Source organism: Apodemus sylvaticus, chromosome 22, assembly GCF_947179515.1.
Source record: "Apodemus sylvaticus chromosome 22, mApoSyl1.1, whole genome shotgun sequence".
Lineage (NCBI taxonomy): Eukaryota > Metazoa > Chordata > Mammalia > Rodentia > Muridae > Apodemus > Apodemus sylvaticus.
The window spans coordinates 3,115,136-3,142,053 of NC_067493.1; the positions used below are offsets into that span (position 1 = coordinate 3,115,136).

A 26,918-nucleotide genomic window follows, 5' to 3' on the forward strand; every position below is an offset into this window, starting at 1 on the left:
TATTTAGGTCCAGTATTTCCTTATGCTGCCTTTAGGAATGGTGAAGTATAAACTGTGAATTTGGAGGTACACGGTGTGCTTTTTTTTTTTTTTTAAACATGATTACATGATAGGATTAATTTCAGAAGAGTCTTTGAACTTTGGACATTTTTGAGACTGCTATATACAGTTTTTGAAGTAACAACTCATGTATTCTACTTGTTTAAGTATGATTCCTATATTCTAATGTGTTTGGACAATCAAAAGATGGCCAGGAATTGGAATGTAATAATTTAAATATGCCACAGTAAGTAAATCATATTATGAAGTGGTGTGGCCTTGTTGGAGGAAGTGCATCACTGTGTTCGTGGGCTTTGATATTACTACAAGTGCGGAAGAGATCCTTCTCTTAGATCCCTGGAAGACAATCTCTTCCTAGCTCCCTTTGGATTAAGATGCAGAACTCTCAACTAAATGGGTCTTTTATACAAGTTTCCTTTTTCATTATTTCTTTTTTTAGCAATGGAAATGAAAGAAAAAAATATTGTGACTTCATTTAATTTTGTTAAGACTGAACAATTCTGTAGTCTTCATTTTCATGAAGGAAAATGTGTTGGAGAGAAACCTCATGAATGTGTTTAGCATAATGAAGCCTTTGTACACCTCTATAGTCTTCATCATTATGAAACCATTCATACTGGAGAGACATTTTATGAACGTTATAAATGTTGTAAAGCATTTATATCATGGGATCGACTGAATTCCAACACAATTCAAACACTAGTACAATTCAAATGACAAGAAATTTTTGTAGTCAACTTGTTACTTATTAATCAAAACCACAAAAATATATGCAGACACCTAGCCATTGAATTTTTTGGTATATTTTAGTTAGTTATATAGTAACAACTTTCCTGAACATGTTTATCAGGTCAGGAATTGCTTTTGTGTAATTTTGTTTCATTATGCATATGACTATGTCATCTTCAAATAAATGTAATTTTACTTACTCCTTTCTAATTCATATTGCGTTCATCCCCTTCAGTTATATTGCTCTAGTTAAATTTTTAGATAGAACTTTGGACAGAGAATGAACCAATTATGTGAATTAGTGGAATTAATTTGAATATCTCTGCCTTTAATTTAATGTTGGCTATAGGCTTGCTGTAACATGACGTTAGTATGTTTACACATATTCATTGTGTCCTTATTTACTCCAAGTATTTGTCCATAAAGTGTTGGTGGATATTGTCAGAGAATTTCTTCACCTAATGAAATCACCTAATGTTGTTTATGTCAGTATACATAAAATAAATAAATAAATCTTTTTTAATGTTGTTTATCTTAGTTTGATTTAATTATGGTAAGTTGGTTCTATCCAAGGAATTACCTATTTTTTCAGCATATCCAATTCAGTGGAGGACAGGTTTTTAAAAACTAGGTTTTAATTGTACTGTGAATTTTTTCATTGTCTGTTATTTTTCCCCATTTTCATTTTAGATTTGAGTAATTTTGATATTCTTTATCTTTCAATAAGGGATTGCCTGTCTTGTCTAATAAAATACTCAAAGGATCAACGCCATGATTCATTGATTCCTTATTTTCTTCTCATTCTATTTTATTGATTTCAGCCCCCAGTTGGATAATTTTTTGATGTCTACATCATTTCATAATTGTTCATTCACTTCTTTCAGTTCTAGACTATAAATTATGTTCTCAAGTTACCAATATATGAACTTTCCAATTTTTTAATGTAGGCATTTTTGCTATAAACATTCTTCTAAGCACCACTTTATTTTCCTTGTGTTAAATAGAATTGTGCATATTCATTTTCATTATATTCTAGAAAATCTCTAATTTCTTCCTCTATTTCTGCTTTAACCTATTTTTCATTCAGTAGTGTGGTTTGCAGGTTCTGTGAGTTTTTAAGCCTTGTATTCTTTCTGGTTTTGTTGATATCCAGCTATAATTCATGGTGGTCTGATAAGACACATGACGTTTCAATTTCCTTGTATATATAAAAACTTGCAATCTGTCTGAATATGTGGTCAGTTTATGAATAAGTTTCATCAGGTGGTGAGCAGAAGGTATATTATCTTTTATTTCAGTTGAATGTTCTCGAAATATCAGCTGTATTCATGTCCATGCTATCAGTTAGCTGGAATATTTCTCTGTTTAGTTTTGGTCTGGAGAATTTGTCCATTGCTGAGATGGGTATTGAAACCACTTAGAATATGTGTATGAGAGTTGTTATATCATTTTAGCTCTAAAATTGTTTTTTACATAAGTTGAATACCTTGTATTTTAGGCAAATATCAAAATTAAAATGTCAACTTTTGTGATATTATTCATTTGAGGAATATATAGTACACTTCGATTCCTTTGATTATTTTTGGGGGGGTTAAAATCTATTTTGCTAAATTTTAAAATGGCTATAAGAGCTTGCTTCTTTGGTCCACTTGATTTCATTTGAATATATGTTTCCACCCCTTTATCTTGAAGCAATGCCTGTTCTTGATGTTGAGCTGTAATTCGTGTATGCAACAGAAGGATAGGTTTGTGGTAGCATCCATTCTGTTAGCCTGTGCCTTTTTATTGGTGAATTGAGATAATGGATATTGAAAGAGTTAATGAATAGCGATTGTTAACTTCTGGAATTTTGTTGTTGTTTTTGTTGTTGTGGATACTGCTGGTTGTGTTGTTATTAGTATGTGTGTGTGTGTGTGTGTGCGTGTGAGTTTGTGTGTGAGTGTGTGTGTATGTGACCAATTTTCCTTCTTTTCAGATAACAAAAGATTTTTTTACTACTTGTATATCATTAACTGCTTTGGATTGGATTCTTCTATAACTTTGTGTAGGTCTGTATTTGTAGACAGATATTACTCAAATTTGACTTTATCATGGATTGTCTTATTGTTCTGTTTGTGTTGATTAAACTTTTTCTACATATAATAATGTCCGCATCTGTAGTTTCTGCAACACATATTTTCAAACCTTTCTTGCATTAATAGACTCCAATCAAAAGTCATCTGTGATTTCAATACATCTTCCTTTATACGTTTTTTGGCTTTTATACCTTTGCAGCCTTTAGTATTTTTTTTTTTTGTATTGTATGTTTTGATTATTATTCAGGGAAAAGACTGCATTTTATTGACCATTCTGTTTGGTGTTTTGATGATTCTTGTACTTTGACAGGTACCTCCAACTTTAGGTTAGGAAATTTTTCTTGTATGATTTTGTTATTAATACTTTCTGAGACATTGATCTAATATTCTCCTTCCTCTATTCCTCATATTCTAATTGTTTTGTCCTTTCACAATGTCCTGAATTTTCTGGATATTTTCTGTCAGGAAGTATTAGATTTAACATTAATTGGATTATGTGTCCATCCCTTCTATATTATCTTCAATGTTTGAAATTTGTCTTCCATCTCTGTGTTCTCTCAGTGAACCTTGCCTCTCTAATTTCCATTTGCCCTCCTAAATTTTTATTTCAAGTTGTCCCTCAGTCTGTGTTTTCTTCATTGCTTCTATTTCTTGGTCTCTAATAATTTGTTTCCTTCAACTCTTGCTTTGTTTTTTGTTGATTGTATTTATAGAATTTATTGGTTTCCTCCGCTTTTTTGTTTGTGTTTTTCTGGCTGTTTTTGAAGTATTTATTGAATTCCTCCAATTTTTTATGTTCTCCTGGATTTCTTTATGTGATTTCGCAGTTTCCTCTTTAAGACCTCCATCAACTTCATATAGTTGGCTTCATGACTTTGACTTATAATCAAGCTATGTTGGGATATTTAAGACCTTCTTTGTTACTATAAATGGACTCACTGTCATTAACCAGAGAGAGATAAATATTGGTCCTTATTACATCATCTTTTGCCAACATCATGGAATGGAATGGTGTTATCACTTCTCGAAGTGAAAAGTTCCTTTTCATGTGGATGAACTTGATATAAAATAGATTGGATCCATACAATGAAATTTATTGTGGGGACCACCTAAGAAACCATGATAGAAAAAAGAATGAATACTACCAAATTGATTCTATCTTTATTTGTTTAAAAAGTCAATAATTAATTTCAAATGCATCATTGCTATAATCTCTTGTTTGATTTTATTCCCCTATAATTCCAGATAATTAACAATCCCTTCATGCTTTTTATTTTCAAATCATTTTGATTATTTATTTCTGTAGTCAGAAATGCTGCCTGTAGCTGAGGCTTCCTCTTTTCATGTAATTGAAAATTGCTTTGAGCACTCCATCATTTCTCTGCTGCTCAGTGCAGGAACATGTGTCTCACAACTCTTCCAGACTATTCATTAACTGTTCAGTGAAAAGCAATAATAAAACAGTAAGTGGGCTTCCTCCAACCTCTCTGGCTTTTCTCGGGGCTTAAAATGAAGAGGTGCCTGTGCTAGAATCAATCTCTAAGACCATCTTTGAAGCATGGTTAGTCACAGTACAAAAAGGGTTGGAAAAAGAAGGTAAAAGCTTCCCTGCTTTGACTGTGATTGGTAATAGCAAGTAGCTGATAGGTAATCAATTTTAGATGATCAATAAATATCTTGACTGGCCATTTCTTGGATCTGCACACTAGGAAATCAAGAATCTGGATAAAATACTGAACTTATGTTAAACCAAATTACTATAGTTACACTAGTTCCACCAAAATTGGAAATCTGGGTATCATGATGAGTCCCTATCTACAAGGAAAATTATTTTCAAGATTTAAACTATTCAGCTTGAGAGAAAAAATTATAAGCAAAATTTATGTGCTCTAATACGAGATCATAGACTCTGGACACATGGCCGTGAAACCTGGCACATTTTACAATAATTTTGGGATTATAATTACATCATTTCTTTCCTGCATTCCAAGATTACTTAATAAAATGCCTAAAGCCTAATGCTTGGGAGAAGAAAGGTAGGTGGTGCTTCAGTTCCCAGGCTTGGATTCTGTGGTTGAGACCATGAAGGAGAGAGAAGAGGAAGGAGAATGGGCCATGGGGTAGGTGGATTGGCCAGGAGGACTGGCCTGGGTGTATGAGCAGCCTAGTTAGAACATGGCAAGACATAGCTCACTGTTATTAACAGGAACTATACAACATAGTCTGTCCAACTGTAGAGCTTTAAGTCTTATTATAAATACCAAGTCTTTTGTGTCTTTTTTTTTTTTTTTTTTGGATTTGGTTTTTTTCGAGACAGGGTTTCTCTGTGTAGCCCTGGCTGTCCTGGAACTCACTCTGTAGACCAGGCTGGCCTCGAACTCAGAGATCTGCCTGCCTCTGCCTCCCAAAGTGTCTTTTGTGTCTTTTATTTTTACCTTTATGATTCAAGTATAGTAAAAAATAAATAATTAAATATTTCCCACAACAAGGTGTCTTTAATTATTGTTTCTGTTCGATGATTGAATAGGATTGAAAATTATGATGGCAGAGAATACTCAATAGTCCTGGTTCTTGTTCCTTCCAAAAAAAGTCACAGTTTAGTCAAAAGTACAACCTGTGACAAATAGACTACACAACAGGTTTGTCCTAAAATGTGTAATAATTTCATTCTAATTCCTATGGTTTGTTGCTACTTTGTTTCCAACCCAAATCCCCAGTATAAGAAAGCTTAGCTCAATCAGTTAACAAAACAAGCTACAAGCCTAGATTGGGCAGATCTCCAACTACTCTATTTCCATCTATGTTATCCCATACAACTTGCAGCTTCTCCAGGCCCCCAGCTTCTCTCTCTGCTGCCTCCCTGTTCATCTCCTGTAGCTCCTCCAGCTCCTGTTTACCCCAAAACTTGGAGAAATGGGGCTTTGCAGATCAGTTTTAGGGTTTGGATTCACTGCTGCTGCTGCTGCTGCTGTTGCTGCAGCCCTTAAATTCTCTAGCGATGACTCAGTTTACCACCGAGAAGTGGTTGAGGGGATAAGGTAAGTCCACATCTTGAGGTTTCTCCTTATGGCCTATGAATGAGCCATCTGTCTGCAAAAGGAAGTATCTTGGCCTCCAATTTCTTTTCATATTCTCCCAGCTGCCATCTTATGAATCCTGTGCTTCCTTTCCGCCTGTAGGCAGCACTAAAGAGGACTCTGATTTAAAAGGTTCTTTGGAGGAACTCCTGTCCTTATTGTCTGGAAATTGGCAGTTTGGTTCATAGATCAGCAGGCAGTGGCAACTCGAGCCACTCACAAACACGTCATGGATACATCAGCAGTCCAGTTCAGTAGAGTCAGGTTAGCAACAATGGTGAAATTCCCCCTCTTCTGAATCCAACCTTCTTTCACTATGGTAACATTGCTTATGATGGCTCCCCCAACTTGGTCAAAGTAGCTACATGTTTTTTTTTAAATATAGTTATTAAATACATATTTGTGATCCAGATACAGAGGTCGCACATGGATCTGGAGGGTGTCTAGTAGGAGTAGGCCATGAAAATCTGCCGTCTAAAAGATACATCAAATAATGGCCAGCATGAGGTTTTGTTTTCTTATTAAGCAGCAGCAAAGCCTGCTTTCGAACAAGAACATTGCTTTTCGCAAAAAAGCTTATTAAGGTGGAAGCAGAGATTGAGAGCTGGAGCAAAAGCATCTGAGTATGAGAAAGAAATCAGAAACCTGTAGAGCAGTTCATAGCCTAGATGTCAGTAGTGTGATGAACAGTGAAGAGAGGAGGCAGCTAGGTATAAAGATGACTTAGTGCCATCCTTACTTCAGAAGATGAGCACATGTCTTGGTACATGGTGTGCAGTTACTGATCTAGTAAATGCCTTTTAGCCAATTTATCTCCATTAACATCAATTTAATTGATGCAATTTATTTTATTTTAGAAGCAATTTGCTTTATTTGGCATTGACAGTGGTATACCTTTATATTTTTGCCTTGAGAATATATTATGTTTGCAGTCCTGTGTCATAAATAAGGTAGGAGGGATCTTGATCATCTGTGTCTTCCGATAAATAACATATTAATGATATAAAGTGCACATTATGTAGAAATTACCGAGAGAGCACAAGGTGTCAATTAATTTGAACTCATTGTTAACCCATAAGGGCATCAGAGGACAGAAAATAAATCTTCCTAAAATTTAGTAGTCTTCTAATTCAGTAAAATGCTTAGGAATTTAGTGGTGTAGGGTACACAGAAACATTAATTACAAGGTGGAAGATAAGTCACTGTACTTGGCCAATCCCACTACAAAGAAAGAAGCACAAAAGTTAGTGTGCCTATTAGGACTCTGGAGACACCACAATCCTCACTTGGATTTGTTACCCAGCCAGGATTCCAAGTTGCCAAGAAAGCTAACACTCTGACCGAGAGATGAAAACAAAGGTTACAGTTTATTCTCTGTATTCCATGCTCTGTCAGTCAGGCTGTGAGAGACCCATCAAACCAGACACTCCCCAACAGTTGTGTATCCAAATTTGTCAACAGATGTCAAAATTATCCATTTCCTAAACAGCTCTCCTCTGTCCCTCAGACATTTCCAAAATATTCTATAACTGAATTAACGACAGTCTATCACACTCCAAGTGTGGTCTAAATGTCACAAATCTAACAACACCCCATTACTTCATGCAGATCACATGCCCTGTTTTCCAGGAGATGAGTGTTTCCTGGAGAGAGATAATGACCACCAAGCCTGAGCATGGAGAGTGATCTCTAGCCTGGTTTCAAGAGTCCTTCCTTGCCTGGGAAGGATATATCTGGGCAGCCCTACATGGCCATATATTAATAAATTTCATATTCTCATGGAAAAGACAATTTTTTGCCCTGAATGTAAAGGATCCTAATTACAATATCAAAATTAATCCAGAATTAGCTCACCTGTGATCCTAATCTGGAGGGTCAGAGATACAAGTTTCTGACCTGGATCTTGGCGAGGAGATTTTGAAGCATAGTTTCTATGAATTCCAAAAGATTGAGATAAGGAGATCTCCATGTTCAAGATCATTTGGGATTAAAGTCACAGTAGCACATTGCTTTAATCTGGGCCACACCCCCTGCTGGAGACTGAGAAGCCTTTAATCTGGGCCACGCCCCCTGCTGCAGACTGACAGCCTTAAATCTGAGCCACACCCTCTCCTGGAGACCTACATAAGGACATTGGAAGGAGGCAGACACTCTTCTCTGCCTGCTTGCCTCATGGGACTGAACGACTGCTCGACCCTTGGCCGTGCATCTAGAGCTACTGCTGACTAAGGTTGGGGAGTTGGACTGCAGACTGTGAGTCCTCAAGAAACTCCCTAAATATATAGAGACCACCCATATGTTCTGTGACTCAGAAGAACCCTGACTAATAAAAGCATTGTGATGGGACAGTGGGGCAATATGTTTGGACAGTGGGGCACTGTGATGGATAGTGGGGTATTGTGATGGGAGAGTAGGGCATTGTGATGGGACAATGGGGCATTGTGATGTGACAAGGTGTCATTGTGATGGGACAGTGGGGCATTGTGAAGGGACAGTGGAGTACTGTGTTAGGATAGTGGGGCACTATGATCAGAGAGTGGGACATTGTGATGGGACAATGGGGCATTGTGATGGGAGAGTGGAGCACTGTGATGGGACAATGGGGCATTGTGATGGGACAATGGGGCACTGTCATGGGGCAATGGGACATTGTGATGGAACAGTGGGTCACTGTGATGTATCAATGGGGCACTGTGATGGGACAATGGGGCATTGTGATGGGACAATGGGGCATTGTGATGGGAGAGTGGGGCACTGTGATGAGACAATGGGGCATTGTGATGGGACAATGGGGCATTGTGATGTGACAGTGTGTCATTGTGATGGGACAATGGGGCATTGTGATGGGACAATGGGGCATTGTGATGTGACAGTGTCATTGTGATGGGACAGTGGGGAATTGTGATGGGACAGTGGGGCATTGTGATGGGACAGTGGGGCACTGTGATGGGACAGTGGGTCATTGTGATGGGACAGTGGAGCATTGTGATGTGACAATGTTACATTGTGATGAGACAATGGGGCATTGTGATGGGACAATGAAGCACTGTGATGGGATAATGGGGCATTGTGATGGAACAGTGGGTCACTGTGATGGATCAATGGGGCACTGTGATGGGACAATGGGGCACTGTGATGGGACAATGGGGAACTGTTATGGGACAGTGGATCATTGTGATGGGACAGTGGGGCATTGTGATGGGATAGTGTGGCACTGTGATGGGACAGTGGGGCACTGTGATGGGACAGTGGCGAATTGTGATGGGACAGTGGGGCACTATGATCAGAGTGTGGGACATTTGATGGGAGAGTGGAGCATTGTGATGGGACAGTGGGGCACTGTGATGGGACAGTGAGACATTGTGATAGGACAAAATACCAGTATGCCAACACAGAACACAACAAGTGCATTCACAAATGTGTGATGTCTCTAAGTTATGAAGACCCATTGTGGATGGCTCTTACCTTAATAGCCTTCTGTTTCTCTGCATTCACAGCTGTGGTACGTTGGGTCTTTGTAAAGCACCATAACACTCCTAATGTGAGGGCCAATAACAGAATCCTCAGCTACCTATTACTCGTGTCGCTCTTGTTCTGTTTTCTGTGCTCCTTTTTCTGCATTGGCCATCCTAACAGAGTGACCTGTATCTTGCAACAAATCATATCTGGAATTGTATTTACTGTTGCTGTTTCCGCAGTTCTGGCCAACACAATCACTGTGGTTCTGGCTTTCAAAGTCACAGACCCAGGAAGAAGGTTAAGAAACTTCCTTGTATCTGGGACATCCAACTATATTATCCCAATATGTTCCCTATTCCAATGTATACTGTGTGCAATATGGCTAGCAGTTTCTCCCTCCCTTTGTTGATATTGATGAACACTCTGAGCATGGACACATCATCATTGTGTGCAACAAGGGCTCAGTTACTGCATTCTACTGTGTCCTAGTATACTTAGCCTGCCTGGCCCTTGGAAGCTTCACTGTTGCTTTCTTTGCAAGGAATCTGCCTGACACATTCAATGAAGCCAAGTTTTTAACTTTCAGCATGCTGGTGTTCTGCAGTGTCTGGGTCACCTTCCTCCCTGTCTACCATAGCACCAAGGGCAAGGTCATGGTTGCTGTGGACATCTTCTCCATCTTGGCATCCAGTGCAGGGATGCTTGGATGCATCTTTGTGCCCAAGGTCTACATCATTTTAATAAGACCAGACAGAAATTCTATCCAAAAGATCAGGGAGAAATCATATATTTGAATAAATTATTCAGGAATTCTGTCAAACATTGGCACATATCAATTATTGGATTCCAGTGCATGTATCTAGTTTTGAAATCACTCTCACTGGCTCCTCTATTGTTGACTAGAAATATCATATCAGACAATCTTCTGTACATTCTTCATAAAATCTGTACCCATTCACTTGCTTTGTTTACACTGGAAGAAATAAAATTTTCAAATCCTTATTACAAATTTATTCATCATATTGCTTTTGTGGATATTTCTCCCCTGGTATCTTCCAAGAAAATTTGATAAGAGAGTTGTATCTATGACCTTGTATAGAAAGTGAGTAACAGAACAGACATAGCTACAAATAGAAACCATGTATCAAATCAAACATATAAATTAACTAAATAATCTACATAGATGAAATCAGAACACAATTTATTTCCAGTTGGAGCACATATATGACAGTGCACTGCCTGTTTTTTCACCTATTGTTCAATATGTTGGCCATAGTCTGAGGCAGAAAATTTCTTTTTCTGTTCTAAAGTACAAAAATATTATATCCAACAATGTGCAAAAGCTGTGGACCCCAGTGGTTGAATTATGGAATAGCTGGAATAGGCTGATGAATCAAGACCAACAATCTCAACTACCCCAGACAACCAAGATCACACTGTGCCACTAACCAGGCAGCACAAACCAGCTGACATGAGGCCCTCACATATATGGTATAGGAAGGCCTGGTTTAACCTCAGTGGGAGAAGACACATTGACCTGCTGAGAATTGGTAGGACCCAGGAATTGTGAAGGTCTGAGAGTTGTGAGGTGTGGATATTCTCTTGGAGATGGGGGAGGAGGTATGGGAAGAGGAAGAATCAGGGGGCAAATGAGGAAGGCAATAACTACATAATTTTAAATAATAAAGATTAAATAATTAAAAGAACAGAATAAAATAAACATGTAGATATGTGAACATGCTATTATGATGAATGTATGGAAGGGATTGGTAAAACTACTGACACAGGCATGTAGTTAATTTTTCTCAGAGTCTGCCCTTGTTGTGGATTTCTGAATGCGGTCCTTGACTCAAAAATTCTGGAAGATATAATGGGAGCCAGATGCTTTGATTATGCTGCTTCCTAGAAAATGACATTTCCCAAAAGACAATTCAGTGCATGTAGATGTGCTAAATCCTTCACATCTGTCAATTCTCCTCACAAAATGGGATGCAGAATGGATTTTTAAATGCATCAACATTAACAAAACCCCTCCTCAAGGCTAGAGTGTGCTTCCAGTCCTGGGCCAGACTTTTCACATACCTCAGGTCAAGTTTGCACGCCCATAGCATTTGTGCCTGTCCTCCTAGAAACCCACCCAGCACTGGAGGAGGACACACCATTGCAACTGAGGCTGTTCAGCTGCTTTCTCCTCCATTTGTGGGCAGTGATCCTACACTCATCATGACCTGACTTCATAGCTTGCTTGAGAATTCCTCACAGCACTTCCCCTTCTTCTTCTTTCTAAAATCAAGGAGGATAACATGTTACTCGACTTGCATGGGTGATATAAAGATGGCCCATCAGTGGAAGGATTTGCAGGCTTTTAACATTAAAGAGGGATTTTAGGAAAAACGTGTTTTGCTTTGCGTCTTCATACAATTCCTTTCCATCAGATGATAGGTATGAAAAAATCCCGGAAGAAAACCAGGAAACAGATGTGAAACACTGTGGATCACTGTTGTTATTCAGCAGATCTTTTTCATTGTCAAGGTGGAGAAACACCCACAGTTGTGTTAGCACATGTTTTCTATATCAACATATCTCAAATAGAGAGTGAATTTTTCTGTGTATGTAGAAAGAAGATTTATTATAATGTCTCAGAGACAATTGTATTCTTCTTCAAATAATGACTGTCTGAAAAGGGAAACTTCAAAATCAAGAACTTATCTTCTGGGGAAAAGGAGCAGCAATTTCCCTGAGCCCAGCATGAAGGAAGAATACAAAACACTTGTTTCCTAAAGTCATCCATTAAAGTTAATAGCCTTGGAGCCCATCCCCTTGTAGTTCAGATTGACTCCCCCACTGCACCTGAGGAATGGGCTATGCAAGCAACTCACCTTGATTACAGGAAGAGGAAGGCAAGTGCTGTGAGGGAAGCTCAGGCAAGGTTTGAATTTAGGTCCTGGTAAGTGCAGGGTCATTGCTTACAAGGAGAGGAGCAGGCAGCTGAGTAGTTCCGGGTACCTCTCTGCGAGTTCACTGTGGCTGCGCAGGCCAGAATATTTCACTATTTCCTGCTCTGAAATCTGCTGTTCCGTGCTGTGCTGTGAGGGGTCCTCAGGGAAGCTCTGAATTCGAGACATGGTAAGCACAGGATATCTGCCCACAATGGGGAGGAACAGGTGGTTCAGCAGTGAGTGCTGGGATGGAAGGTCCTATCAGGAGTTAGATGGGAAACATCAGCTAGATGTGACTATGTGTGAGGTTTCTAGTGGTTCTTACTTGCTAAATCAGGCACTGACCTCTGAATATCTTCCCTGTCATGGCTGAATCTTTCTAAATCATTTGGACCACTGAGTTGATTTTAGAAATATCATGGCTGCTTTTTTTTTTTTCATTCTGCAGCATGTTTCCAAAACTTTTTTTTTTTTTTGTTTTACACTATTTATTGAGAGGGCTGATATGAATCTAATAGCTTTATATTACATGTGACTGGTTTCTGTTTTCTTTTCCTTGTTATTTTCTTCTTTTTTTGCACTATTCTTATTTCTTTACATGTACAGTGTTTTGAATATTGTGTGGCGAGGGGACTTTTTTTTTTATTCCAATCTATTTAGTATTTTGGATGCCTCTTATACCTTATTAGGAATCATAGTTTTAGTTTAGAAATTATTCATTTAGGATTTCATTAAAACTACTTCCTTGTCTTTGAGATAATATTCATCTTCTATTACAGTCATTTCTAGTATTTGCTTTTGATATGTTGCAGTGTTCCTGTTTATTTAGTAGCAGGAAACATTTAGACTACAAATATTTTTTGATCAATATGTCCATTTATTCATTTAATCCTCCTTTCCTGTTTAGTATGTGAACCTTACGTCTTTAGTAGTCAACGTGCAGGCAATTTCAATGGCCTGCTCTCAGGGACTTAGCTCCTGCTTAAATCATTACCTGCCTCCATCAACTGCTGCTGTTGTCAGGTGTGCTTTAGATACATGGAGCACTAGCTTCAGCTGCTCTCCATATTTCTTCCCTGTTTCTGTTCTCTACACATGCTCCTTCTATAGTCTTTCTCTACTCTCATCATGTTCTCTTTGCTCCATATAGATATTCCAGTTTGTAGGTTCTCACTCCTGTCCTTTCCAAAAAACAACCTCTTTTGTATCAGATCTCTTGCATGTTTTAATTTTTGAGGACATGCTGTTACAGGACACTTTGAATTTCTTGGTGACATATTTCCCTGGCTGATCTTCATTATATTCTTATTCTGGTGTGTACACATCTGGGTTTGTGGTGATAATAGGTCTAGATTCTGGTCTTTGGGTTTGTCTTGTTTGGGTGGTAATTTTATTCCTGAATTACTGTTTGCTGTCTGTATTTTCAGAGAATGTTGGCTGTGTTTTGCCTCTTTTATTGACCTGTTTGGCAGGTATGTTCAAGAGGGAATGCTTGAGAATGTTGAAAGCTAGGAAAAGTGGCAGGCAGGCAGATATGATCTTAGCAGTCCACCCAGAGCAATAGTCAGGAGAAAGGGTAAGATATCTCTGGTGTTTGAACAGTGTTAGGGACATCTGTGTAAATTGCATGTGGGATAACAAATAGTGTGGTAGATCCATGGAATGCCTATTTTATCTCCTGGTAGGAATGGCATGTGGTTGAAAAGGGAGCACATATTCCTTTCTACTGGAAAAGGAAGTAGTATTCTGTATCATTGTATGTCAGAAAGATATGACTTACTTTGAGATTTTTAAAGATTTGGAGTTCAAGATATTGCCTTGAGTGTCAGAAGACACTTAAGACATTTGAACAATGTAGGAGCTCCAGCAGACTATTAGGATCACTGTAGATTGAGTGCATTTTCATCACAGGATAAACATGAGCCTATAGCATCCAGGGTCAGAATGGAGTTGATTGGGTCTCCTGGGTGGGGCTTGAAGTTTCTGCTGGGTTAATTGCATCCTCTCCCACTGAGTCCAGACTTTGGAGTGCAGTTAAAGGAACAGATACCAAAGATATGCAGCAGCTTTAGGGACACTGCCTGTTACAGTTGTTAGAGAACCCTCATGAAGATTAACCTGAACTTATATGCCTTATATGCCAGGGGCCTTAGTCAAGCCTGTGTCTGCTATTTGGTTAGTGGCTCAGTCTCTCAGTGTCCCCAAGGTTATAGGTTAGTTGAGTCTGCTAGACTACCTGTGGAGTTCCTACCATATTCAGGACATTGAATATTTCCCCAACTTTTCCTTAAGCATCTCCAAGGTCCATCCTCTGTTTTACTGTGGTTCTCTGCATCCATTTCAGTCAGCTGCTGGGTGAAGCCTCTGATTGATCACTTATGAAAGTCTCCTGTCTAGGAGCATAACTTTATATCCAAGATAATGTTAAGGATTGGAGATTGCCCATAAGGTGGGTCCCCAGTTGGGCGAATTTTCATTGGGCAGTCCCTCATTCTGTGCTTCAGGTGTGCCCTTGCCTTTCTTTTAGATGGGACAAATTTTGTTCTATGTGTCTACTGTGCTGTAGTTGAAACTGATCCATCAGGATTCTTCACATGCTCCCATACAGTCAACATTTGTACTCTGTCCATAAAGCACCTAAAATGCTTTAAACCCATTTGCATTTAATGCTAAGCTATTTTGCAAACCCAGTGGTTTAATATTTTTTATAATAATATAGCTTTGTTTTTGTTTTTCAAGACAAAATCTCTCTGTGAAATCCTTACTCTCCTGATAGTCAATATAGGAACCACATAAGCCACCTGACATGGTTTTGCAAAATAAGGATATGCTTTTGTGGAACTTTTAATTCTCATGTGTCACTTTGAAATTTGGCCAAATATATAGGTTTATTCTATTTCTCAAGTTGATATATGTTCATTACATCAATACTACCTGGGCCTTCAGAGTCCTTGGATTCCAGGTATATGATCTACTTCCTCACACTTGTGATTGTTCTGAAATGTTTGAATAAATAGTATTTTCCTATGTGTATGAATATGAATATCATATGTCTCTTCTTTACTGTTGTCATAAGATGACCTCAGAACTCTTGATCTTGAAGTAATGAGGAGTTATTGGTCTCCATCTGTATGTGAGAAATTGACAACCACAATGTGGAATTATGAGAGCTTTCCATTGCTGAGCTCTCTCTCCTATCCTATATTGCTTATTTATGGTCAACATTTAAATTACTATATTTTCATCTGTTCACTTGTAACTGGTTAAGCATGCATTCCCTTTTAGTAAAATTTAATTAATTTTATAGTTTAAACTGTTGCACTTCATGCTTCTACAAGATGGATACAGATCTGAAGTGAATGTATAATTCGTTATGGGAAGTTTTAGTATAGAACTCTGCGTTCTCTATCATTTTTATTTCCTTGGTGGATTTTTGTAGGGATTGAGGTTCTTAATATATAACTTTTGATCTCCTAGAACATGATACATATGACATGCTGCCATCCACCTCACTGACATACACCTGTTTGTATATCTGTGATTGAAGTCATGGGCACATACATCCAGCTTGCCCATCACTCTTGTAGTTAGTATATGTTCATACAATTTTTCAGATGTGTGCTCAGTGTTGTGGATCTGTTTATCCTGTATCTCCCTCTCATTTGGCATTTCTCTGGCAAGGCTGTATCCTATACAATGTGTTCAAAAGCAACACAGGTAAATCTTATAATTAACGCTCCTTCTAAAATGGCACAGTGATTGTAAATTCTGAGTCCGAAAATAAGTGCAGAAATTGCCAAAATTATATGAATATTTTTTGAAAAAGCATGTATTTCCTTTACATTGATGTTAGTACCACACTTTGTGTTGTATACATGTATGGGAAATATAGGATGCAGTGACTTTTGATGATGTACATGTGAAATTCACTGAGGAAGAGTGGAATTTGCTGGATCCTTCCCAGAAGAATCTCTACAATATGTGATGTTGGAAAACTACCTGAACCTCAAAGCTATTGGTAAGACTTATTTTTTTTCTAAAGGAAACAAATGTTTGTTGTTTATTGATAGTCTTTTACTATTTTAATTGTGAATAATGAAGATTGAGCTGAAAAAATTAATTTCACTAAATTTTCACTGTAACATTCATGGTGCAGTGAAAATTCACAGTACCTTGAATTTTTCCTAATTTCCAATAGAATATCATTTAAATTTTTTATATTGTGTTTTAGGCTATAATGGGGAAGACGATCACCTTGAAGAACATTTTCAAAGTAGTACAAGACATGAAAGGTAATTTTCATGTGGAAGATGATACAAATTTGCCTCTGAGGAATTTTTCATATCTTTTGGAATCTCCAACGAAAAGCAAGAGTATGAAATAACAGTCCTTTAAGTGTAACTATGATTATAAGATCCAATATCTGATTTGTGTATCCCTTTGATAAGTAGCTACGGTAGAGCTGTGCAGTGGACCTGGCAATCTATATAGTCCCATAGTACTTAGATATTGCACATTGAATATTGAAAATTTATATCCTAAACATTCTAGTAAACAAATAGTCCATAGTAAAATTGGTGATACTCATATTCTTGTAGTAATATGATTAAGTTTTGTGAGAGGGCATTTTATGAGAATCAAGAATTTTGTTGTGGAGAAACATTAATCTATATTGCACATGTTATGAGGAATACAAAACCAAATAGTGTAAATGCAATGTGTAAACCTTTCATTTGTCATTTTTTAATTAGGTATATCATGTGTCCTGATGGATAGAAACCATGTGAGCATAGGGATATTGTAAGAAGCAACATAATTTTTTTCCTAAAGCAATGAGAATATATGTAGTATTCTTCTTTTGATAGACATTAGGAATATGATATATATTTGCAATTAGTTGTTTTTCTAGTTTTATGGGGAACAGCCCCAAACTCATAGTGTAGAAAAAGTTGATGGGTAGAAGGAATTTGGAAATTCTGTGGGTCCTGGTTCACAGTCAAATGTGTTGTATTTCACAGTACAGTTAAAATTATGAATACAGTCAGTGTTATAAAGATCAAGGTTGTTCAAAGTTTATTAAAAGAGCTGAAATACATTATATAAAAATCCCATATTAAAAGAGGATGCTATAAATATGAGTCATGTAATAACTATCACATGTGTCTTGACTAATTCATGATGAGAGAGAACACCATGAACATACAAAGTGCTAAAACCTTAAGATCTGATGCTTCCTTGCCATTAGACCAAATTGTAATCATAATTCATATTGATTACATGATTGATCATAGTAATGAATGTACTAAAGATTACACATTTGCTCATTATCTTTGCAGGCATGTAAGAAGTCATAGTGGAGAGAAACCCTATGAGTGTAATCAATGTGGTAAAGCCTTTGCACAGCACAGTACTTTGCAATATCAGAAAAGAACATGTACTGGAGAGAAACCTTATAAATGTAATCAATGTGGTAAAGCCTTTTCATATCACAGTCATCTCCGAAGACATAAAAGAACACATACTGGAGAGAAGCCTTCTGAATGTAATCAATGTGGTAAAGCCTTTGCACAGCGCAGTCATCTCCAAAGACATAAACTGACACACACTGGAGAGAAACTTTATGAATGTAACCAATGTGGTAAAGCCTTTACAAGACCCTGTCATCTCCAATATCATAAAAGAACACATACTGGAAAGAAATTTTATGAATGTAACCAATGTGGTAAAGCCTTTACAAGACCCTGTCATCTCCAATATCATAAAAGAACACATACTGGAGAGAAACCTTATGAATGTAATCAATGTTTTAAAGCCTTTTCACGTCACAGTGATCTCCAAAGACATAAACTGACACATACTGGAGAGAAACCTTATGAATGTAACAAATGTGGTAAAGCCTTTGCAAGACCCAGTAATCTCCAAAATCATAAAAGAACACATACTGGAGAGAAACCTTATGAATGTAATCAATGTTTTAAAGCCTTTTCACGTCACAGTAATCTCCAAAGACATAAGAAAACACATACTTGAGAGAAACCTTACAAATATAATCAATGTGGTAAAAACATTGAAACTCCCATTCATCTCCACTATGATCAAAGAACACATACCAGACAGAAACCTTATTAATGTAATTAATGTGGTAAAGTATATTCAGAAGGGAGATATCTGCAAATTCTCTGTTCTGGAGGAAAACCTACTGAATATAATAATGAATTAAGTAGGAGTTAAGGGGCTATCATATTGGAATATGATAGACATTGGTGCTGGGGATTATTTCCACTCTGGAGATGTTCCTTTTGATGCCTTAGCAAAGAAGATTGCTGCCTTTTACCCTTGTCTGAAGAGGTTCCTTGAGGTTATGAGAAAGAGATTGCTTTGGCAAAGTAAGTCATGAAAATCACCACATAGAATTTGTCCTTACAGTTTTTAACATGTGTAGAAAACTAAGAAATGAAAAATACAAAACATAAGGTTCAAAATGCAAGGCATCATCAGGAAGTTGAAGGAAGCTAAATCCTGTGATCTAGGATATTCAATGGTGTTAAAGGAATGGTTCCAATAGGGCAAGATTCCATTCAGTTAAACATAAGGATTTGCAGTTGTATGAATGTGAAGTATATTATGTTAAGAATTATTATTACCTGGCTATTGTTTTCATGTGGAGATATAATGATACCAGTATGTGTCAAACTGAGAAGGGAACTTGATTGCTATTCTGGGTTTTCATTTTAATATCTGAAAGGAAAAGCTTAGGTCCAGGCATGGTGTTACATGACTTTTATCCAAGAGTTCATGAGTCAGAGAACTAGAGATCTCTGAGTTCAAGGTTATTCTACTAAGCAAGTTCCAGGACTACCAATCTTAGGCAGTGAAGTTTTTGAAAAATAGAATGTGGGTGATAATGTAATGGAAGGACCATGTTTCAGCCACATCAAGTGACAGAACTCAGCAGCTTAGTCTATGCAGTTCTGGATTTAGAGGCAAGAATAGAAGGGACTAATTAGACAATTAATGCTGGATAGCTGTAGTTCAAGAATTAGAGGTGATGGAGAAGAAATTAGCATGACTGGGGTACAATCTTCTGGGTAGAGTTTTCTGAGTGAAAAAGAGGGTGTGTTCCAGAGATAATCAAGGTTGGACCTAGTGGTGCAGCTGGACTTGTTAATGTATAAGAATCACCCAAGAGGTACTGGTTTTGAATGCATCAAGTTGTCATGCAGAGCAGCTGAGGCTTGGCATCATTGAGTGATCATACGAAGGCTATGGGTTAAGCATTTTTTGCAGGAGGAGAACACAGCATGCTGAAGATGCAAGTACCATGGGATGAGCAGCAAGAACAGCAGGAGCAGGAGAGTGGAGTCAACCAGAGCTTAGAGTGATACAGAGGGCAGAGCTGGAAAAGTGACACAGTCTCTTTAGAGGACCAGAGATGATCATGTGTGGATCCCAGACATTTAAACAAGAAACTTGATATTGAAATAACCATGGAGACAGAGACCAGATTTTGAGATGTTAGAACTGTGTGTTACCTGCTCAGGAAAACTGCTTTAAAGGAATAAAACCACTCAAAGTGAAACACTTGTGCTTCAGTAAACAATGCACAAAGGAGTTATAGAGCAGAAGAATGCTTTGACCTCATACCTGGACTTGCAGAGTTTAGAGATTGCTCAGCTGGGTTTTGGTCTTTTTTAGGTACAGGATTTCCACAGAATGACCATTAGGAATGGTGAACTGTATCTTGTTTATATGAAGACATATGATGTGGTTTCTGTTTTTGAAAATATATGTGAATACTATTATATGAATGAATTAATCCCAGAAGAGTCTTTGAACTTAGAACTCTTAACGTTTTTTGAGACTGTTCCAAAGGATGGAGACATTTGAAGTAAGAGCTCATGTATTCTTCATGTTTAATTGTGATCCCTATACACTCATGTGTTTGTACAATCATATGGGGGGCAGGCAGTGGAATATAGTAAGTTAAATATGCTAAGCTAAGTGAGGGTCATTATGACATGGTGTGGCCTGGTTGGGGAAGGGCATCATTGTGGGGTGGGCTTTGGAATTCCTACCAGTGCTGCAGAGACCCCCTCCCCCATATTAGGTCCCTGGAAGACAGTCTCTTCCTAGCTGCCACTGGATAAAGATGGAGAACTCTCAGCTTCTACAGCATCATGACTCTCTGCATTCCTAATATGATGAAAATGGAATAAACCTCTCAAACTATAAGCCAGCCTCAATTAAATGGTTGCTTTTATAGGAGTTGCCTTGTTCATTATGACTTCTCATAGCAATGGACATGATAAGACAGAAACACCGTGAGTTCTTTTAATGTGGTCAAGACTTTGCACAATTCTGTAGTCTTCATTTTCATGAAAGAATGTGTGTTAGAGAGAAACTTTATGAATGTGTTTAGTATAATGAAACCTTTGCACACCTCTATAGTCTTTGTCATTATGAAACTATTCATACTGGAGAGAAATTCTATGAATGGCAGCAATGTGGTAAAGCCTCTATGTTATGAGATTCACTGAGTTTCAACACAATTCATACACCAGGACAATGCAAATGATAAGAAGCTTTTGTAGTCAAATCATTACTGATTAATGCATTCTTGAAAAATATATTAAGAAGCTTATCTGAAACACCCCATTCTGTCCCTACCCTGAGCAAGAGTTTGATACAGATTTCAAACCTGAAAACCACAAATGTCCATGATAACTTACAGCTATATTTCTTAACAATCAGGATTTTCTTCTGTTGTTACTCTAAGTGAAATGATATAGAATGTAGGTTTTATTTTTTAGCTTATCACTCCCATTGGTTTTTTCATAGTTAGCAACAGGAATTTTATTTTGAGTAATAAAACATGGATAACAGAAATTATGGCTATGAACAGTCATTATGTTTTGTGGAATAAATCAAATGATGAAACCTTGCCAAATATTTTTAAGTATGCACGTCCCCTATGACCTGGTACTTGAACTTGGTTACATCTCTTGATTAAATGGAGGTTGGCAACCAAAAGGCAGTCCTTAGAGCAAGTTTCTTTTGCTTGTTCCCAATATTTGTATATCATAGTCATCTTTGAAAATATAACAGAACACATATTGAAGAGAAATCTTATAATTGCAATCAATGTGATAAAATATTTTACAATAGTTAACTATGAATGCATAAAATACACCCTGGAGAGAAATGCTATGAATAAGCCATTTTGTAAAGAAAGACTTTGCATGTAGCAGTTCTCAGAGAAACCATAAGGAAAAGCCATAATACAGAGAAACCTCATAAACATAGGCAATGTGTTAAAATTTTTACTTTCTAATATCTTTATACAAGAGTAAACTCTTTAGCATGCAGTTAATGTATTAAAGCCAATGCATATCACAGTAGTTTTTAAGAACCTCCAGGAATACCAAAAGTAATCTGTGACTAAATTGATTTTGGTAAGTTCTTTGCCAACACACCTATATTGAGTTACTCATTGTTATTTATCATGTAGAAAAATGTGACAAGTGTCAAAAATCAATTAAAATTTTATAATATCTCTCTATTTTATTTGTACTTGCAAACTCATTTTTACCTACAAAGACCACTAATTTTTATTTTCTTTTTTAGCTAACCATGCATCCAACTACATTATTGACAGTGTTCATCAGCTCTAGGAACTGACTTTGTGAAGTTTTGGTTCACTTATGCAAACTATCATAACATCTGCAAAGAAAGATAATTTTACTTCCTCCATTCTAATTTATATCACCTTCCTCTCCTTTAGTTTTATTTCTCTAGCTAAACTTTCACATAATATATTGAATAGATAGTTATAGAGAGAATGGTCCACCTTGTCTAGTTTGGGATTTAGTGGAATTAATTTGAATTTATCTCCAGTTAATTTAATGTTGGCTCTAGGCTTTCTGTAAAGTGACATTTTTATGTTTAGGCATGACTCTTGTATCCTTAATCACTCCATGAATTTTATCAAAAAGTGGTGTTGAATATTTTTAGAGAATTGATTATCTCCTGAGATGATCAATTCTTGTTTTTTCTTACACTTTAATCCCAGTATGCTGAACCATCACTGTATTTCTAGAATGAAGCCTTCCCCATTGATCATGGTGGATCATCTTTTGATGTGTTTTATATTTTATTTTATTTGTTTTGTCTATTAAGTATTTTTACATCTGTGGTTTTAAGGATAATTGGTCTGTAATTCTCTTTAATTGCTCAGTTTTTCCTGACCGAATATATGAGTAATCAGTGGTTCAGAAAATAAATTGACTAATATTTATTTTGTTTCTTTATTTTTGAATACACTGAATTCTTGATAAATCATCTTTGGAAATCTGGTAGGATTCTACCCTAAAACTCACAGACGTGGGCTCATATTGGTGGTGTATTTTTATTGAATTCTGTTTTCCTTTATGTTTACGTCTGTTCAAGTTGATTTTCGTAGTTTAATTTTGGTATGTGGAATCTATTGAGGAAATTATACATTTCTTTTATAGTTTCCAATTTGATGGAGTAGACCCTTTTAAAAACTATATCTTTACCTTTCTCTGTATTTCTTCATTGTTTGTTATTTAATCACCAATTTCATTTTAGATTTCATTAATTTGTATATTATTTATCTTTTAATAAGGGACTTTTATCTTGTCTAATAAAAGGATCAAAAGACCAACTCCATGTTTCATTAATTCCTTGAATTTTTTCTTTTTCTATTTTATTGATTTCATCCCCCAACGTGAAACTTTCTTGATGCCTCCTCTTCGTTTTCTTGGCTCCCTCACTTCTTTTTGTTGTAGCCTTTAAAACATGCTGAGAAATTGCCAGCATGTGAGCTCTCCAATTTTTTCATGTAGGCATTTTGTGCTGTGAACTTTCCTTTAGCTCCACTTTCATCTTCTTTGTGTTCCATGAGATTGTGCATGTTGCATATTCATTTCCATTGAACTCTAGAAAGTCTCTGACTTCTTCCTTTATTTCTGTGTGGATCCATTTTCTCTCAAACATTAGTTTGTAGTCAGTTATCTGTCCTTCCTCATCTCTTACAACACTGAGACATCAGCAGATTTTTGGCCCAGATCATATATTTTTTCTCATCAGAGAGTGTGGGGACTCCTGGGTCTGGTGCAATCAAGAACATGAGGTACTCAATTTCTAGGGACCACCCACTGGACTTCCTTGTTGCTCTCTGGGATGGAGTTTAGTCCTTGCTCATCAGAAGGGTCCTCTCCTTATAAATGGCCCCATGGAAATGAGAGGTAACAATGGCACACCTGCCCTCTCTGTCTTGACACTGGGGAAAAGATAACCTTACCACAGTGAGGAGAGCATGCCTAAGTCTATGAACCCACAGGAAGCAGACACATCAGAACCGGAAGTGACCATTTGAAGAACAGGAAGTATCCATGCCACACCCAGAAGTGGTGGTGATGTCACAAGAAGGGACTGGCCCTAACCGAAAGTGAGTGTATATCACAGGAATTGTTTCAAGTTTTAGAGAAACTGTCCATTCTATGACCGGAAGTGAATGTCACTGTCACAGGAAGTGGCTGTGTCTTGATACGAAGTGACTGTAACATAATAGGAAGTGTTGTTACACCAGAGGAAGTGGGTCTAATGACTTTAATGTCCTTTCTTAGCTCAAATGACATTTTCAGAGCTGCCAGTTCAGCTTCCTGGGCTGACATTCCTACCAGGTGTGGTCCTCCACATGTGATCTCGGTATTTGACACCACCACTGCTCCAGCACACCCCTGTCCATCCTGAATGAGGCAGTTGCCATTGGTGAACCCTGTTACCCCTACTTCTATTTGAGCAGTCATACAGAGGCCCATCCAGCGAGGTCAGGGTCTGACAGCAGGGCAGCTGAGTAGTTACTCTGGGGGGATTCAAGAAGGGTGGCTGACAATGAGTCCCTCTGGTATCATTTTTACCCAGAAGCCATTTTGACTGAGGTGTAAATAGAGTGGTTGTTAGCTTGTGCCATTGGTTACACATTGGCCATTGGCTAATGCCAGGACCCTGGTCTGAGTATGCAGTCCACAGGTCTACAAAGGTTACCTGAAGTTGGCAGAATAAGGCTTTTTTTCTTTGCAGAGGCTTAAATAGCCTCAATTTTAAGGCATCTAAGAGGTCCTCCATTTTTGTTTTCTTCTGTAGCCACTGGAAAGTCATTTATAAACTGATGAAGAGACTCTATGTGTAGGTTTTAGTACAATATAATGTTGAACTGTATCAACAAAAGCTGGTGGGTTTCCATTTTCTTTTAGGGTAGCCCTGGTCTTGTGGTGGGGGCACTTTTGATTCTTAGGGCCCCCTTACATCCTTTTTAGGCATCACTCATGGTCTTCTGATTTGGCCTTGGCTGACAACAGGATCTTTCCCAGGTCTCCAGTCTGTTGCTTCTGTCCTCCCATCTGCATCTCCTCTGCAGTCTGTCCTCCATTAAATACTCTCTGTTCCTCTGTCGTTAAATCTCTTAGACAACTCTTTCCTAACAACTCCACCCTCTGGGGATTTGTCTCCATAGCTGGTGTTCCCTGATTGACAAAAGCTCGAGCCACTGCTGCCTTTGCTTCTGGTGATTCAGGGTCCATGGGTGTGTATTGTCAAACATGTCTCCATGACCCTGTCTCAAAAAATCTGTAGGGCTTTTATTTTCTCTCTTTTATTTTTTCATACACTCTGGCCAAATTTGTGAGCCATCTTGTGGCTGCCTCGAGACCTGCCAGCGTAGCCGGACTGTGGACAAAGGTCCTCCTCTTACCTTCAGTGTTGTTGCAATAACAGTTTGGGTGAGTTAGGGTAATGCAAACATATTGGGGCCAGTAACCAGCTCATGTACCAAACCCAGACACTATTGTGGATGCCAACAAGTGTTTGCTGACTGGAGCCTGATATAGTTGTCACCTGGGAGGCCCTGCCAGTGCCTGACAAAAACAGAAGGGGGACACTCTCAGCCAGCCATTGAACTGAGCACAGGGTCAACAATGGAGGAGCTAGAGAAAGGACCCAAGGAATTTAAGGTGTTTGTAGCCCCATTGGAGAATCAATAATATTAACCAATTAGTAACCCCAGAGCTCCCAGGGACCTAACCACCAACTGAAGTGTGCACATGGAGGGACCCATGTCTCCAGCAACATGGGTAGCAGAGGATGGCCTGGTCGGACATCCATGAGAGGAGAGGCCCTTGGACCTGGGAAGACTCATTGCCCCAGGGTAGGGGAATACCAGGTCAGGGAAGCAGGAGTGGGTGGGTGAGTGAGCATGGGGAGGGGGGATGGGATAGAGGGATTTCAGAGGGTAAATGGGGGATGGGGATAGCATTTGAAATGTAAATAAAATATAAATATAAACTTATGAATATATAATATAAAATATAAATAAATATTAAAAAAATGTTTAAAAAAACACTTGGGAAGCAGAGGCAGGTGGATTTCTGAGTTTGAGGCCCACCTGGTCTACAGAGTGATTTCCAGGACAGCCAGGACTACACAGAGAAACTCTGTCTCAAAAAAACAAAAGCAAAAAAATAAATGTAAATAAGAAAATATCTAATAAAAATTTCTTTAAACAAAACACAACATTACCTCTCATTGTGACCTTGAGTGGATAAAGGTCAATTCACAAGTATCTTAATCACTGCTGTTGCTTTGATAAAATACTCTGTCAGGAGAACAGGTTTATTCCAGCTCACGGTTCACAGTAAAGTCCCTCATGGTGGGCAATGCCACTCTGAAGTGTGAAGCAGTTGCTCACTCACATTAGGTGTGTAAATAATCAGGACGCCAAGAGCAATGAACGCCTGCTGCTGCTTAGCCCCTTTCCACACACTGCCCGGGATCCTAGCCAGGGAATGGTGCCGCCCACAGTGGGTGGGGCTTCCCACACCAGTTTAGATAACCAGGCCACCCCTTGCAGCCACGCCCCGAGGCACCGGTCCCTTGTTAGGATTCTGTCTAAGCTCCACCCACAGTTACCTGGCAACAGCCAGGTATGACCCTTTCAACCGTTACCTGGCAACAGCCAGGTCGGTCTGGTGCACTATAAAGGGGCTGCTTGCCCCTGCCCCTCTCTTATCCTCTCACTCTCAGCTTCTCTCTTGCTACTTCCTGGGCTCCCCTCCCTTCCTCTCCCCTCCCCCCTCTCTCTCCACATGGTCATGGCCACCTCTGCTTCTCTACTCTCTCCCTCCCTCTGCCTTTCTCTGACTCTACTACCCTCTTGACTCCCCTCTCCATGCCCTGAATAAACTCTATTCTGTACTATACCGTCTTGTGTCTGGTGACCTCAGGAGGAAGGGATGCCTTGGCGTGGGCTGACAGAAGATCTCCTAATTGCAAGTCTTAGCAGGCTTCAGGGTTCTAAGAAAGTTCTGGATGAATGTTTTCACTCCTTCTTCTTTTGGCCATAAGCCCTTTGAAGCCATGCACAGCATCCTAGGTTCCTGGGATGGTCAGAAGCAGGATCCTGGTCAGGGCAGTCTACACCATCACAGGTCTCAAGTTCCAGGCCTTTCTCCCTGAGCAAACTTGTCGAGGGTTGTCTGGCTCCTCTATATCTTTGACTT

At 38.3% G+C, this 26,918-nt stretch overlaps 1 protein-coding gene across 1 annotated transcript in view; it reads left to right on the forward strand.

The window, feature by feature from the left end:
• Window positions 1-5,777: 5,777 nt before the first annotated feature.
• Window positions 5,778-26,918, forward strand: part of LOC127673209 (zinc finger protein 431-like) — a gene marked incomplete at its 3' end in the record, with an annotated part of 61,765 nt that continues 40,624 nt past the window's right edge. Inside the window, exons 1-3 of the mRNA XM_052168815.1 lie at window positions 5,778-5,902; window positions 9,377-9,697; window positions 15,954-16,056. Of these exons, the coding sequence (XP_052024775.1) occupies window positions 5,778-5,902; window positions 9,377-9,697; window positions 15,954-16,056 (549 nt within the window). The remainder of the gene's footprint in view (window positions 5,903-9,376; window positions 9,698-15,953; window positions 16,057-26,918) is intronic.